Raw genomic sequence first — 12,625 nt, 5'->3', positions numbered from 1 at the left:
ATAAGTAAAGCACTACTGAAGAAGAATAAAGTAGGAGGACTCACACTACCTGACCTCAGAAACTACTATACAGCTATGGTAGTCAAAACAGCATGGTACTGATACAGTGACAGTTACATTGACCAATGGAACAGAATTGAGAACCCGGATGTAAATCCATCCATCTGTGGTCACCTGATCTTCAACCAGGGCCCCAAATCCATCACATGGGGAAAAGATAGCCTTTTTAACAAATGGTGCTTGCAAAATTGGATGTCCATCTGCAAAAAAATGAAACAGAACCCATACTTCACACTACACACAAAAACTAATTCAAAATCCATCAAAGACCTAAATATAAAACCAAAAACTTTAAAGACCATGGATGAAAAAATAGGATCAATGCTAGAGGCCCTAATACAAGGCATTATCAGCATACAAACCATAACTAACAACACACAAACTCCAGAAGATCAGCTAGATAACTGGGATCTTCTAAAAATTAAACACTTAAGCTCATCAAAAGCTTTCATCAAAAGAGTAAAAAGGGAACCTACAGACACCTGGGAAAGAATTTTTGACTATGGCAAATCCAACAATGGTTTAACCTCTAAAATCTACAGAAAAATCAAACTCCTCTAAAACAAAAAGACAGATAATTCAGTTAAAAAATGTGCAAAGGATATGAAGAGACACTTCACCAAAGGAGATGTTCAAGCAGCTAACAAAAAAAAAAGACCAAACTTACTGGTCTGACAGCGACTGGAGAAACCCCGAGAATATGACCTCTGGACACCCTTTTAGCTCAGTAATGAAGTCACTCCTCAGGTTCACCCTTCAGCCAAAGACTAAATAGGCCCATAAAACAAAACAAGACTAAATGGGCACACCAGCCCAGGGACAAGGGTGAGAAGGCAGGCGAAGACAGGAAAGCTGGTAATAGGGAACTCAAGACTGAGAAGGGGAGAGTGTTGACATGTTGTGAGTTGGCAACCAATGTCACAAAACAGTACATGTCCGAATTAATGAGAAGCTAGTTTGTTCTCTAAACCTTCATCTAAAGTACGATGAAAAAAAAGAAAAAAGAATGAAATCCTTGAGAACCTCAATTTCTTTGCCATTTATTATGATGTTTATTGGTCCAGTCATAATGATTTTCACTTTCTTTATGATCTGTGTAATCCATACTGAAGGCTGTAGCCTTTTACATTCATCATAACGAAAGACGAAATAGACGGCACCCAAAAAGTAAGTAGAATAAAGGAAGAGGAGCCAGAAAAAAAATTAAATAAAAGTAATGTCTGAGAAGGAGGAGAAGCATGAGAAAAAATACAAGCCATTGGAGAACTTGAAGAAATCAGTGATCCACAGTTTCAAAACATTACAGAGAAAATTATCTGCTCAATTCAACAAATAACTAAGAAGTCCATATTACATACCAACCAATGCAATATTGTCGATATAAAGAATTTTTGAATTGGGAAACTGAAGAACATCTGAGACTTTTGTCAGAGTAGTGCCAGCACATGGAGGTGTTAGAAGCCAGATAGCAATGGGTTGAAGAATAAATGGGAGGAAAGAAAGTGGAGATAGTCGTAAAATGGTGTTTTGAGGATCTGGTTTGTGAAAGCATGGAAGAATGTAGCACATAAGCAAAACTGGAACAAAAGATTGGGAGAAAGAGTTTAAAATAGGACAAGCTTGCAAATCCATATGAGACAGAGTGGCTGACAACATGAGAGAGAAGAAAGGAATGAACAATGGTTTAAGATCAATGGGAAAACAAAAGGTCTGAAGATGAGAAGCTACTTGAATTTGAAAGAAACACCTTATTATCTAAGACTTAAAAGGCTTAAGTATGAAATAGATTCAACTAAAGTTGAAGGAAATTTGAAAACAAATGGAGGGAAATCACAACTGGTAGTCTCAATTGTTTCTGTTGATAAAAGAGCAACTGGGTTAGGTGGCTTGAGAAAAGTGAGGAGAGTATGGGACAGTTCCTTTGGGGGAAAAAAAGAAAGTAAATTAGGGACATATAAATGGGTTTCAGGCAATGCTGAGTTTCTACCACAGGTTTTTAGCTAAAATTACAACATGGCAGCAGTAAAGATGGTTATGTGCTTTTCTACAACAATACCTAAAAGGAATGATATTTTATTAGAAACGGGAGCTTGAAATGTTTATCCATTGCCGAGATTTAGCAGAGTTCATGGATAGGAAGGAGAAGGAGCTTTATCAACTGAGATAGACTAGGTCACTAATTAAAACTGATTATCCCTTTTTTTTGTAAATCAAGTTTAATTGGAATACAGCCATAGTCATTTTTTTGTATGTCTTCTTTTGGACTATAATGGCACAGCTGAGGAGTTGTGACTGAGAACTTCTATCTGGTGCTTTACATAAAAAGGTTTTCCAATCCCTGGACTAAGTTATTCTATTATAGTTAAGGAAAATGGATCTCCAAATCACAGTAAGAAAGATATATCTCCAAATCTCAGTAGCCTAATAAAGTGCATTTCCTGTTCGTGCTTCGTTTCCAAAGTAGGACAGAAGGGGACTCTGTTCATCATGTTAATTCAAGACTCAAGTGATAGAAATATCATCTCTCAATGTACATCCTTAATCACTGTAGCAGTGGGCAAGGGAACATAAAATTTCACACAGTGGCTTTTAAAACTTTTTCCTTAAAGTGAAGCACGTTACTTCCACATTCATTTCCTTACCCTATACAAGTCATTCGGCGATGTCTACATCAAAAGGGCAAGGATAACCTATATAACCATGTATCTGGAAGGAAGAGAAGCAGGATACTTGTAAATAGTCCTTTTGACAACTACAGAAGCCAAGAAAGTGAAAAAAGTGGAAGGAATATTTGAAGTGATATATGAGATCATTGCCAGATGTGGAATGTCTTGAAGTGTGTGATGGCTTTGGAGAAATGGAAAGATCATGAGTCCAAGGGGCACACATACGTCAGTTAACAAATATAATAGAGGGATATATGAGTGATATAGCAGGAAGTATATGAGGCTGTGCTCATTTTTATGTTATATTTTTTATTGCCAGATTTCACTTGTTTCTGAAACGAAAAATGTCTGTCTTCTCAAGAAGATAGATGAGAGATTTAAGGATTTGAAAACTTAATGTTACAGCATATATTTTTTCACCTACTTTTCCCCAATTTATGTGTAAATTTTTTTACCTTAGCGAACTTTATCATGATAGATTATCTACTGATTTTAAAGCTCCTTTGAAAAAAATTGGAATCTCATTTATTGATTTGCTACTCAAAAGGAACCTTAATGGAGAAACCATTTTTCTTTCTATTCAGATATTTCCTGTGGAAATCCACCTGAAGTGGAAAATGCTAATATTATCTCAAAACAGATGACTAGGTATCCACCTGGAGGGAGAGTCTGTTATAAATGTAACAAACCTTATTCCCTGTATGGAGAGGTAGAAGTGATGTGTCTGAGTGGAAGCTGGACAAAAGCACCTGAGTGCAAAGGTAGAATATCTTAGTTCCTAAACATTTGTAGAGAGATGGTAGCAATAACATATGTTAATATAAACATATAGTAAAGTAGTGCTTGTGGAATATCTTTGTTCAAATGCAAATAAAATTAGAATTCTTAAAATCTAATTCATTTTGTAGACTGAGCCAGGTAATATGATTTATTTGTGTACGAAAGATTTGACCATATTAAAGGAATAGTTGGAATCTTGAAAATTTGTTATTTTCAGCAGGAAGACATGACTGATTTCCTGAAGAATGAATGTATAAGAGATACCTAAGTTTGACAGCTCTATGAGAAGTGGAATAGACAGCTGGAGAGTAATCGTAGAATGTGATACAAATTTAGACATCTTCAGCAGGTAGATTATAATTAAAAGTGTGTGACCAGCTGAGCTCATCTAGGCAATTACTGTTTCTAGAAAGAGAAGTCTGAACACTTGGTCATGGATATGCCAACAGTTCAGAGTCTGTGAAACATGAAGAGCCAGTAAAGGAAATTTTTTTTTCTTTAAATAATGTTTGCCTGCTGTATTTTTTTCCATACTTCTGCTTGAACCTATCAGTGTCTTCAGGTTTGAAGTGAGTTTTTGTAGACAGCATATAGTTGGCTCTTGTTCTTATTTACCCAGTTATTCTCGGTCTTTTAACTGGTATATTTGGACCATTTGCATTTAAACTAATTATTGATGTGTTAGGGCTTATGTCTGGCTTTGCATTGTCTGTTTTGTGTTTGGTTCCTCTGTTCCTCATTCCTTTTTCCATGTTCTTGCCTTCCTTGTAGGTTTCTTGAATATTTTAAAAAAATTTTTCTTTTTGATTTATTTGTATTGCCTTTTATCATATCTCTTTGTATAGTTGTTTTATCTAGTGGTTGTGCTCTGCAATACAATATGCATCTGTAACTTACATCTGTTTGTATTGCTATTTCACTACTTCAAGTAAAGCGTGTAAACTTACTTTCATTTTACCCAGTTAGTCCATTTACCCTCACTACATTTTTTTAAATTGTTCTTTAGGTGAAAGTTTACAGCGCAAGTTAGTTTCTCATAGAAAAATTTTTACACACATTATTATGTGACCCTAGCTGCTATCCCTATAATGTGACCACACATGCCTCCTTTCCACCCCGGATTTCCTGTGTCCATTCAACCAGCTCCTATCCCTTTCTGCCTTCTCATCTCGCCTCCGGACAGGAGCTACCCATTTAGTCTCCTGTATCTCCTTGAACTAAGAAGCACACTCTTCACAAGTATCATTTTATGTCTTATATTCCAGTCTATTTGTCTGAAGAGTTGGCTTTTGGAATTGTTTTAGTTCTGCATAAACAGAGTCCAGGGGCCATGTCTTCTGGGGTTCCTCCAGTATCAGTCAGACCATTAAGTCTGGTCTTTTTACTAGAATTTGAGTTCTACGCCCCCCTCTCCTGTGCTCTCTGTTGTGTTCCCTGTCAAGGCAGTCATTTTGGTAGCGGGGCACCATCTACTTCTTCCTGTCTCAGGCTGATGGAGTCTCTGGTTTATGTGGCCCCTTTTATCTCTTGGGCTAATATTTTCCTTGTATCTTTGGTGTTCTTCATTCTACTTTGCTCCAGTTCGGTTGGGACCAATTGATGCATTTTAGATGGCAGCTCACTAGCTTTTAAGATCCCAGACACCACTCACAAAGTGGGATGCAGAATATTTTCTTAATGAACTTTGTTATGTCAGTTGACCTAGATGTCCCCTGAAAGCATGGTCCCCAGACCCCCGCCCCTGCTACACTGTCCGTCGAAATGTTTGGTAGTGTTCAGGAAACTTCTTACCTTTTGGTTTAGTCCATTTGTGCTGACTTCTGCTGTAGTGTGTGTTGTCCTTCCCTTCGCCTAAGATAATTCTTGTCTACTGTCTAGTTATTAAATTCCCCTCCTCCTCCCTCCCCACCCTCATAAGCATCAAAGAGGTTTTCTTTTGTGTTTAAACATTTTCTTGAGTTCTTATAATAGTGGTCTCATACAATATTTGTCGTTCTGTGACTGACTAATTTCACTCAGCATAATGCCTTACAGATTCATCCATGTTATGAGATGTTTTGTGGATTCATCATTGTTCTTTATCATTGCATAGTATTCCTTTATGTACCCTCACCACATTTTTAATAAAAAAGTCATAAGTACTTCCTCTACATACACTGAGCACCACATGAGATGATATAATTTTGTTTCAACAGTCAACCAAAATGGAACAAACTCATGAGGAGAAAGATAGGGTATTATATTTACACCTATTATTTTTAATCTACTCGATTTTTCTTTCTTCCTTCCTGAAGTCTCAGTTCTTCTGTTACGTTTTTCTTTCTATTTGAGGAAATTAATTTAGCCGTTCTTTAAGGATGGGTCTGCTTTAGACAAATTCTCTTAGTTCTCTTTTGTCTGTGAATGTCTTTATTTCCTCATTGTTCCCAAGGATGGTGTTACTGCTCATAGAACTTGCAATAGACAGTTTCTTTCAGAGGTTGAAAAATCTTGTATCACTTCCTTCTGACCACTGTCATTTGAATTCTTGTTCCCTTATAGGTAATGCGTAATGTCATTCTAGCTGCTTTCAAGGTTTTTTTCTGTTACTTTACTTTTCAGCTATTTGATTATGATGTGTCTTGATACAGATTTCTCTGGGTTTATCTTGTTTGAAGTTCATTCACTTTCTTGAATATACAGGTTTATGCTTTATGCCCAATTTGGGAAATTGTCATCCATTTTATTTTTAATATTTTTTACCCTTCTATACATTCTTTCTTTTCTTTTTAAGGGACTCCAAATTTTTCTATTTTCCCACAGAAACCTGAAACTGTTTACTGTTGTTTGTTTGTTTCTTTTCTCTCTATTTGTAGATTGGTTGATATTTATTATTTTATAATCAAGTTTTGGATTCACTCTTCTGTTATCTCCAATCAATTACTGAGCTCACTAAGTGAATTTTTCAGAATATCTGTTAGTATGTTTTTCGTTAAATAGTCCCCAGTGGATTTTAAAAATCATTGTCAAATAATTTCAGTCTGAGTCATCTCAATGTTAGCATCTGTTGATTGTCTTTTCTCTTTTGAGATTTTCCTCATTCTTTATGAGTGATTTTCAGTTGTATCCTGTACTTTTTGTGTGTTGTGTTTTGAAACTCTGAATTTTATTTAAATCTGATATTTAACAGACCTCCATTCCTGCTATGCAGGGTGCAAACCTGGCTTTCCACATGACCTCGCTGACACCATGGAAAGGGGACAGGTGCCTTGTTACCTTAGTGTGTGAGTGGTAGTCTATGCTACTCGCCCAGCCCTAATGATCACAGGAGAGGGGAAGATAGTCTTTATTTCTTCCATGGTGATTTGCTACAGCAGGTTGAGTATTGTTAAAAAGATTTCTCTCTTGCTAGGCTGCTCCTTTCCAGAGCCTTTGGTTAGAGAAACAGACTCTTCTCGGAACTATTTTGTCTGAACTCGATATCGATTCTGGGTTGCAGGCTTCCCCACTGTCAATTTGAGAATATACAGGAGGCAAAAAGAAAACCCAAATAACTCAGTGTCATATGGTTCCTTGAGCCCCAAGGTCTGATTCCTTCTCTTCATCTTTCAGGGTGTTCTTACTTTGGTTTTATATAATATGTCAAAGATTTTTAGTAATAATTAGCAGAAGTACAGATACACCTTTTTATTCTTTGAATCTTTGCAAGAAATTGATATTTCTTTTGTAATAAAAAAATGACTAGAGACCCAATAAACACTACAGTATTTTATATAATAGAAAGGAAAACTTCCTTTGTTTATCTAGCTATGAATTTTTCAGAATAGTTTCATGAAGAAAACATTGATCCTGTAATGCTGCAAAGCTGATATCTTTATTAGTAGTGTTTTAGTGTTGTTTTAAGGCAGGATAAAAGGAAGAACTGAAAAATTTTGTAGCTCTCAATTTATATGATTAGAATTTATTCAGTGAATGATTTCTGTCCTCAGAAATTCTCCATAGTATACTTCATTGTATTTGCCTCATTTTAATCTGTTTATTGATCTGGTATCTCAATAAATCATATTATGTATATATATTTAGATTCCGAAGGAAGATGTGGGTTCCTCCACCTATTGAAAATGGAGACACAACTTCATTCCCATTACCTCCCTATGCTCAAGGATCAACAGTTGAGTACCAATGCCAGAAGCTCTATGAACTTCAGGGTAACAAGTATATAACATGTAGAAATGGACGGTGGTCAGAACCACCAAAATGCTTAGGTAAGTACTTCAGTATTCTCCTGGATCCTGGGAAAATCAGAGTAATGAGCATGATGTTTTGCTGTTTCTATTTATGAATAGGGAAGAACTATTGTGTTGAATACTTGACTACCAAATATTAATAAAGCAAAACTTGTTGCTATCAAGTCAGTTTTTACTCAGTGCAACTCCATGTGTCACACAGTAGAACTACTCCATAGTGTTTTCCAATATTAATATGTGAGGGTATGACATTTTGGATATTCTTATTGAAACCATAAGTATGAACGTTTCTTTAATGCAAAACTGTTCATGTGACAATTCACATTATGGTTCTCTGATAATTACATCTAGCTATCACATATTAAGCATAATATGTCATTTTTGCATCATTTACTAGTTTCAAGTTCCCTGGGTGGCATGAATGGTTTGCACTCATCTACTAACCTAAAGGTTGGCGGTGTGAGCCCACCATGCAGTGTTGTGAAAGAAAGGCCTGGCAATCTGCTTCTGTAAGGATTACAGCCAAGAAAACCTATGAGACAATTCTATGCTGTAACACATGGAGTTGGAATCGACTTGACAAGTCATAACTGATTTGACTGCAATAGATTAGGTTATTTAGATTTACTGTTTTCACAATATTTAAATATACATGATGATTTTTCAGAAACAGTTTGGAAAGGTTTAGAGAAAGAATTCCTAAACCATTATCTAACATTCTACTCAGACCTTTAAAGTCTATGAAAATAATTTTTTGTGTACTAATAATTTTTATGTTTGTTTTTTCTACATTCAGATGCATGTGTAATATCAGAATAAAGGATGGAAAAACATAACATACGGTTCAAATGGAAACGTGACAAAAAACTTTATTCCAAAACAGACGATGTTGTTGAATTTACTTGTAAATGGGGATATAGACCAACGACACCAAGAGAGACTTTTCGAGCAACATGTCGGGGAGGGAGGTTGTATTTTTCTTCTCATTTGATTCTAGGAATTTTTTGATTCCATCTCAGATTTCTTCTATTACCCAGTGGTTTGTAAGCAGGGTGTTAATCAGTTTCCATGTAATTGATTTTTTTCTCCTTGCTCTTTCTGTTTTTAATTTCTACCTTGGTGGTACTGTGGTCAGAGAAGATACTTTGTATTATCTCAGCGGTTTGGATCTTGTTGAGGATTGCTCTGTGCCCAAGATGTGGTCTCTTCCGGAGAACATTCCATGTGCATTGGGAAAGAATGTGTACTTTACAGCTGTTGGGTGGAGTGTTCTCTATATGTCTATGAGGCCAAGTGGGCTGATTGTGCCCTTTAGGTCCTCTGTATCTTCGCTGAGTTTCTTTCTAGGTGTTCTGTCTTTTATCGAGAGTGGGATGTTGAAGTGTCCTGCTATTGTGGAACTGTCAGTTTCTCCTTTCAGTGCTGTTAGAGTTTGATTTATGTATTTTGGAGTCCTTTCATTGGGTGCGTAGATGTTGACTATGGTTATCTCTTCATGATGGATCATCCCCTGAATCAGATAGTGTCCTTCCTTGTCTTTTATGGTGGATTTTATTTTAAAAGTCTATTTTATCTGAGATTAGTATTGCCACTTCTGCTTTTTTTTTGGCTTCTGTTTCATTGATATATTTTTTCCATACTTTGTTTTGTAATAAATTTACATCTTTGTTTCTAAGGTGTGTTTTTGGAGACAGCGGATTCAAGGATGCTGGTTTTTTTTATCCATTCTATCACTCTCCCTCTCTTTATGGGTGCATTTAGGCCATTTAAATTCGGTTTTATTATTGAGAGATGTGAGTTCATTGCTGTCAGTTTGTAGTTGTTTTTTTGTGGTGTTGACGTTTTCTTTGTTCCTCTTACTCTCCTGGGGTGAATTCCTGGTATTTGTGGATTTTCCTTTTAATTTCTTTTGCTTTAGTAGATTTTGTTTTTGCTGAGACTTTATGTTTTTCTTGTTTATTTTGATGAGCAGGTTTGTTAACTTTCTTTGTGTTTATCTTGAAATTTACCATTCTCTTCCTAGGTTTGAAGCAGTCTGTTATTACCTGGTATCACCTTGTCTACCTCTCCATTAGAAGGTTCATTACATACACCATTTATTCCATCTCTTATTGTTCTGATGTTGTTGTCATTTACAGATTAACCTCTCTGGGTCCCTATTGTAATTGTTTTGGTTTTGGATAGTCCTTGAGAGTTCATTTCCTAGGTTGGCATCTATCCTGCATCCTAGATTCAGCTTGTGGTCTGATGTTGTTTGTTTTCAGATCAAAGGACTTCCTTTAATAATCCTTGTAAGGTTGGTTTGATTTTTACGTAGTCTTTTCATTTCTGTTTATGTGGAAATGTCCTAATTTCTGGATTATTTTTGAGCGAGAGTTTTGCAGCAGATATTATTCTTTGCTGGCAATTTTTTTCTTTCAAGGTTTCATATATGTCAGGCCATTGCTTTCTCACCTGCATGGTTCCTGCTTAGTCTTACTATTTCTGAGCTTAGTCTTATTGTTTCTCCTCTGTATATCACTTTTTGTTTTCCTTGAGCTACTCTCAGGATTCTTTGTTTGACTTTGGTTTAGTGAGTGTCATTATAATATGCACTGGTGAATTTCTTTTGGGGTCTATCCTATATGGGGTTCGTTAAGCTTCTTGGATGGTCGACTTTTCGTCTTTCATGATATGTGGGAAGATTTCTGTCAGCAGTTCTTCAATTATCCTCTCTGTGTTTTCTATTTTCTCCCCCTGTTCTGGTATTCAGATCACTTGAAAATTTTTGCTCTTGATTGTATCCCACATAATTCTCAGGGTTTCTTCATTTTTCTTGGTTCTTTTTTCTGATTTTTCCTCGTACAGATTTCTATCCAAGTGTTTGTCTTCAATTTCGCTTATCCTGTCTTCCATCGTTTCAAACCTGCTTCTCAGCCCTTCTGTGACACTGTCCAGTTCTGAAATCTTATTGTGTATCTTTTGGATTTCTAATTGTTGTTTTTTGCATGATTTCTAGTTGTGAATTTATTTTGGCATTTTGTTCCTGTATTATTTTCCTGAATTCTTCCATTTTGTTGTCTGTATTTTCCATGAATTTGCCTGCCTTTTCCATGAATTTGTCTATTTTCCCCCATTTTTGTCTGTTGTTTCCTTCATCTCTTGGATATCTCTGAATATTAGAGATTTGAATTCCCTATCATTTACGTCCAGTGTCTTTTCTTCTACTGAAAAGTTATCTGGTGTTTTATGTTGTATGCCAACTGGAACCATACAGCCCTGTTTTTGTATATGTTTTGATATTGTCTGCTGTTTTCGGGACATTCTGTAGTTATTTTTCTCATGTATTGATTGCAGATTTGTTTGTTTCATCCTGCTTTTTTGTTTTATTTGGTCATGCCTGAGCAGGAGAGGTGTCCATTCTTTCTTCTTTGTTCATCTGTAGGCACTATTCTTTTCACCTCCTTCTCCAACAGGCTGGGTCAGTCCCTGAGGTATGGTACAGCAGGGCAGGTGCAGCTGAAGGATAGTTGCTGGGATGGGTTGTTTGTGGCATGCAGTAGGGCTGACAGGGTGAGCCATGAATCAGTGCAGGTCAGGTTCCAGTAGGCCATGTCTGTGCTACCTGGGGTGGGGGGTGATCTTCAGCGCATGCTGCAGGTAAGCAGGAAAGGAGGGAGATTATGATGTGTGGAGCTAAGATGGGTATGAGAAAGAGGAAAGAGAGGAGAGAGGAACAGGAGCCAAAAACATACAAACAAACGAAAGAGTGCTAAGGGAGGTTGCTGTTGGAGTGGAGTGATGAGAGGCTGAGAAATGGAAGAAAACAAAAAGGAAAAAAATAAGAAAAAGGGTAAAAGAAAAAAATGAATAAATAAAGATTAGGGAAAAAAAAATCCCCCATGGATCGCACTGGTACGGCTGTGAGAAAAGAGGAAGTTGCTCCCAGGCAGTGAAGTACAGCCTGGCTAGAAGGGTTAGAGGTGTCACACAGTGCCAGGTATTCAGGAGTCAGGAAGAGAAGGTAAGAATAGAGAGATGAGAAACGAAGAAAGACAAAAAAGAAAAAACAAAACCAAAAAAAGACCAAAAAAACAAGAAAAAGTTCCCCAAGGGATCTTCCTGCACGTCTGCGCAGACTGAGGGCATAGCTCCCAAGCCTCGCAGCACTGCCTGTCTAGATGGGGCTGTCAAGCTGAGAAAAGAAAAAGGAAACAGACAAACCAAAATACGACAAAGCCCCAGGGATCCCACTAGTGTGGCAACATGGGCCAGGAATCAATTCCACAGTCGAGCAGCATTTCACAGCCTTTCAGGAAGAAGCAAATATGGCACATGGAGCCAGGTATTTGAGATTAAGGAGGGAGAGGTTTTGAGAGGTATGGAAGAAAGCAAAAGAAGCGGAATAAAAGCAAAAACAGCAGCCAAGAAATGGCGCTCATGGAGCTGGCCTGTGTGGGTGGGTGGAAGTGGCACTGGGTTGATGCTGATGCTTCCTGGCCATGAGAATGTGGCTACAAGAAGCAGAGGAGGCTGGGGGTGTGTGAAGAAATGTGGTGGGGTGGGAAAGCATATATCACTGATTACCAGTTGTTCTGTCTCCTGCTGGAAGCTCTGTGAAGTTGCTTTCCCATACTCCCTGTTCACCTGTCTCTGATAGGAGTCCAAGATGGTGGATCTATGCTGTGTTAGCTGATAGGGGACCTCTGCATGTATCTGTCCTTGCTCTCTGTTCTCTGTCAGTTTCTTATTCCATTCGGTGGTTGGCTGAGTTCCTTATCTCTTCATTTGATGCTTAGTGTTTCAGGATTGACGTTTATCTCTGCTTGCCTTAGTTTTTCGAGTCTTTGCTATGGAGGGACAGCGTGGTGCTTCTGTCTATAGCACCATGTTGCCAGAAGTCCTCTGTCAAAG

General features: G+C 37.3%; 1 protein-coding gene across 1 annotated transcript in view; it reads left to right on the top strand.

Annotated features, from left to right (window-relative positions):
• The window catches only part of CFH (complement factor H), a 253,742-nt gene extending 244,983 nt beyond the window's left edge, over positions 1-8,759 (top strand). Inside the window, 4 exon segments of the mRNA XM_023737009.1 lie at positions 3,311-3,487; positions 7,569-7,586; positions 7,589-7,750; positions 8,529-8,759. Coding sequence (XP_023592777.1) covers positions 3,311-3,487; positions 7,569-7,586; positions 7,589-7,750; positions 8,529-8,740 — 569 coding nt within the window. The 3' untranslated portion in view covers positions 8,741-8,759.
• The last annotated feature ends 3,866 nt before the right edge of the window (positions 8,760-12,625 follow it).

The sequence above is a fragment of the Trichechus manatus genome, unplaced genomic scaffold, assembly GCF_000243295.1.
Source record: "Trichechus manatus latirostris isolate Lorelei unplaced genomic scaffold, TriManLat1.0 scaffold00095, whole genome shotgun sequence".
Classification (NCBI taxonomy): Eukaryota; Metazoa; Chordata; class Mammalia; order Sirenia; family Trichechidae; genus Trichechus; species Trichechus manatus.
This window is presented reverse-complemented; position numbering and strand designations above follow the sequence as displayed.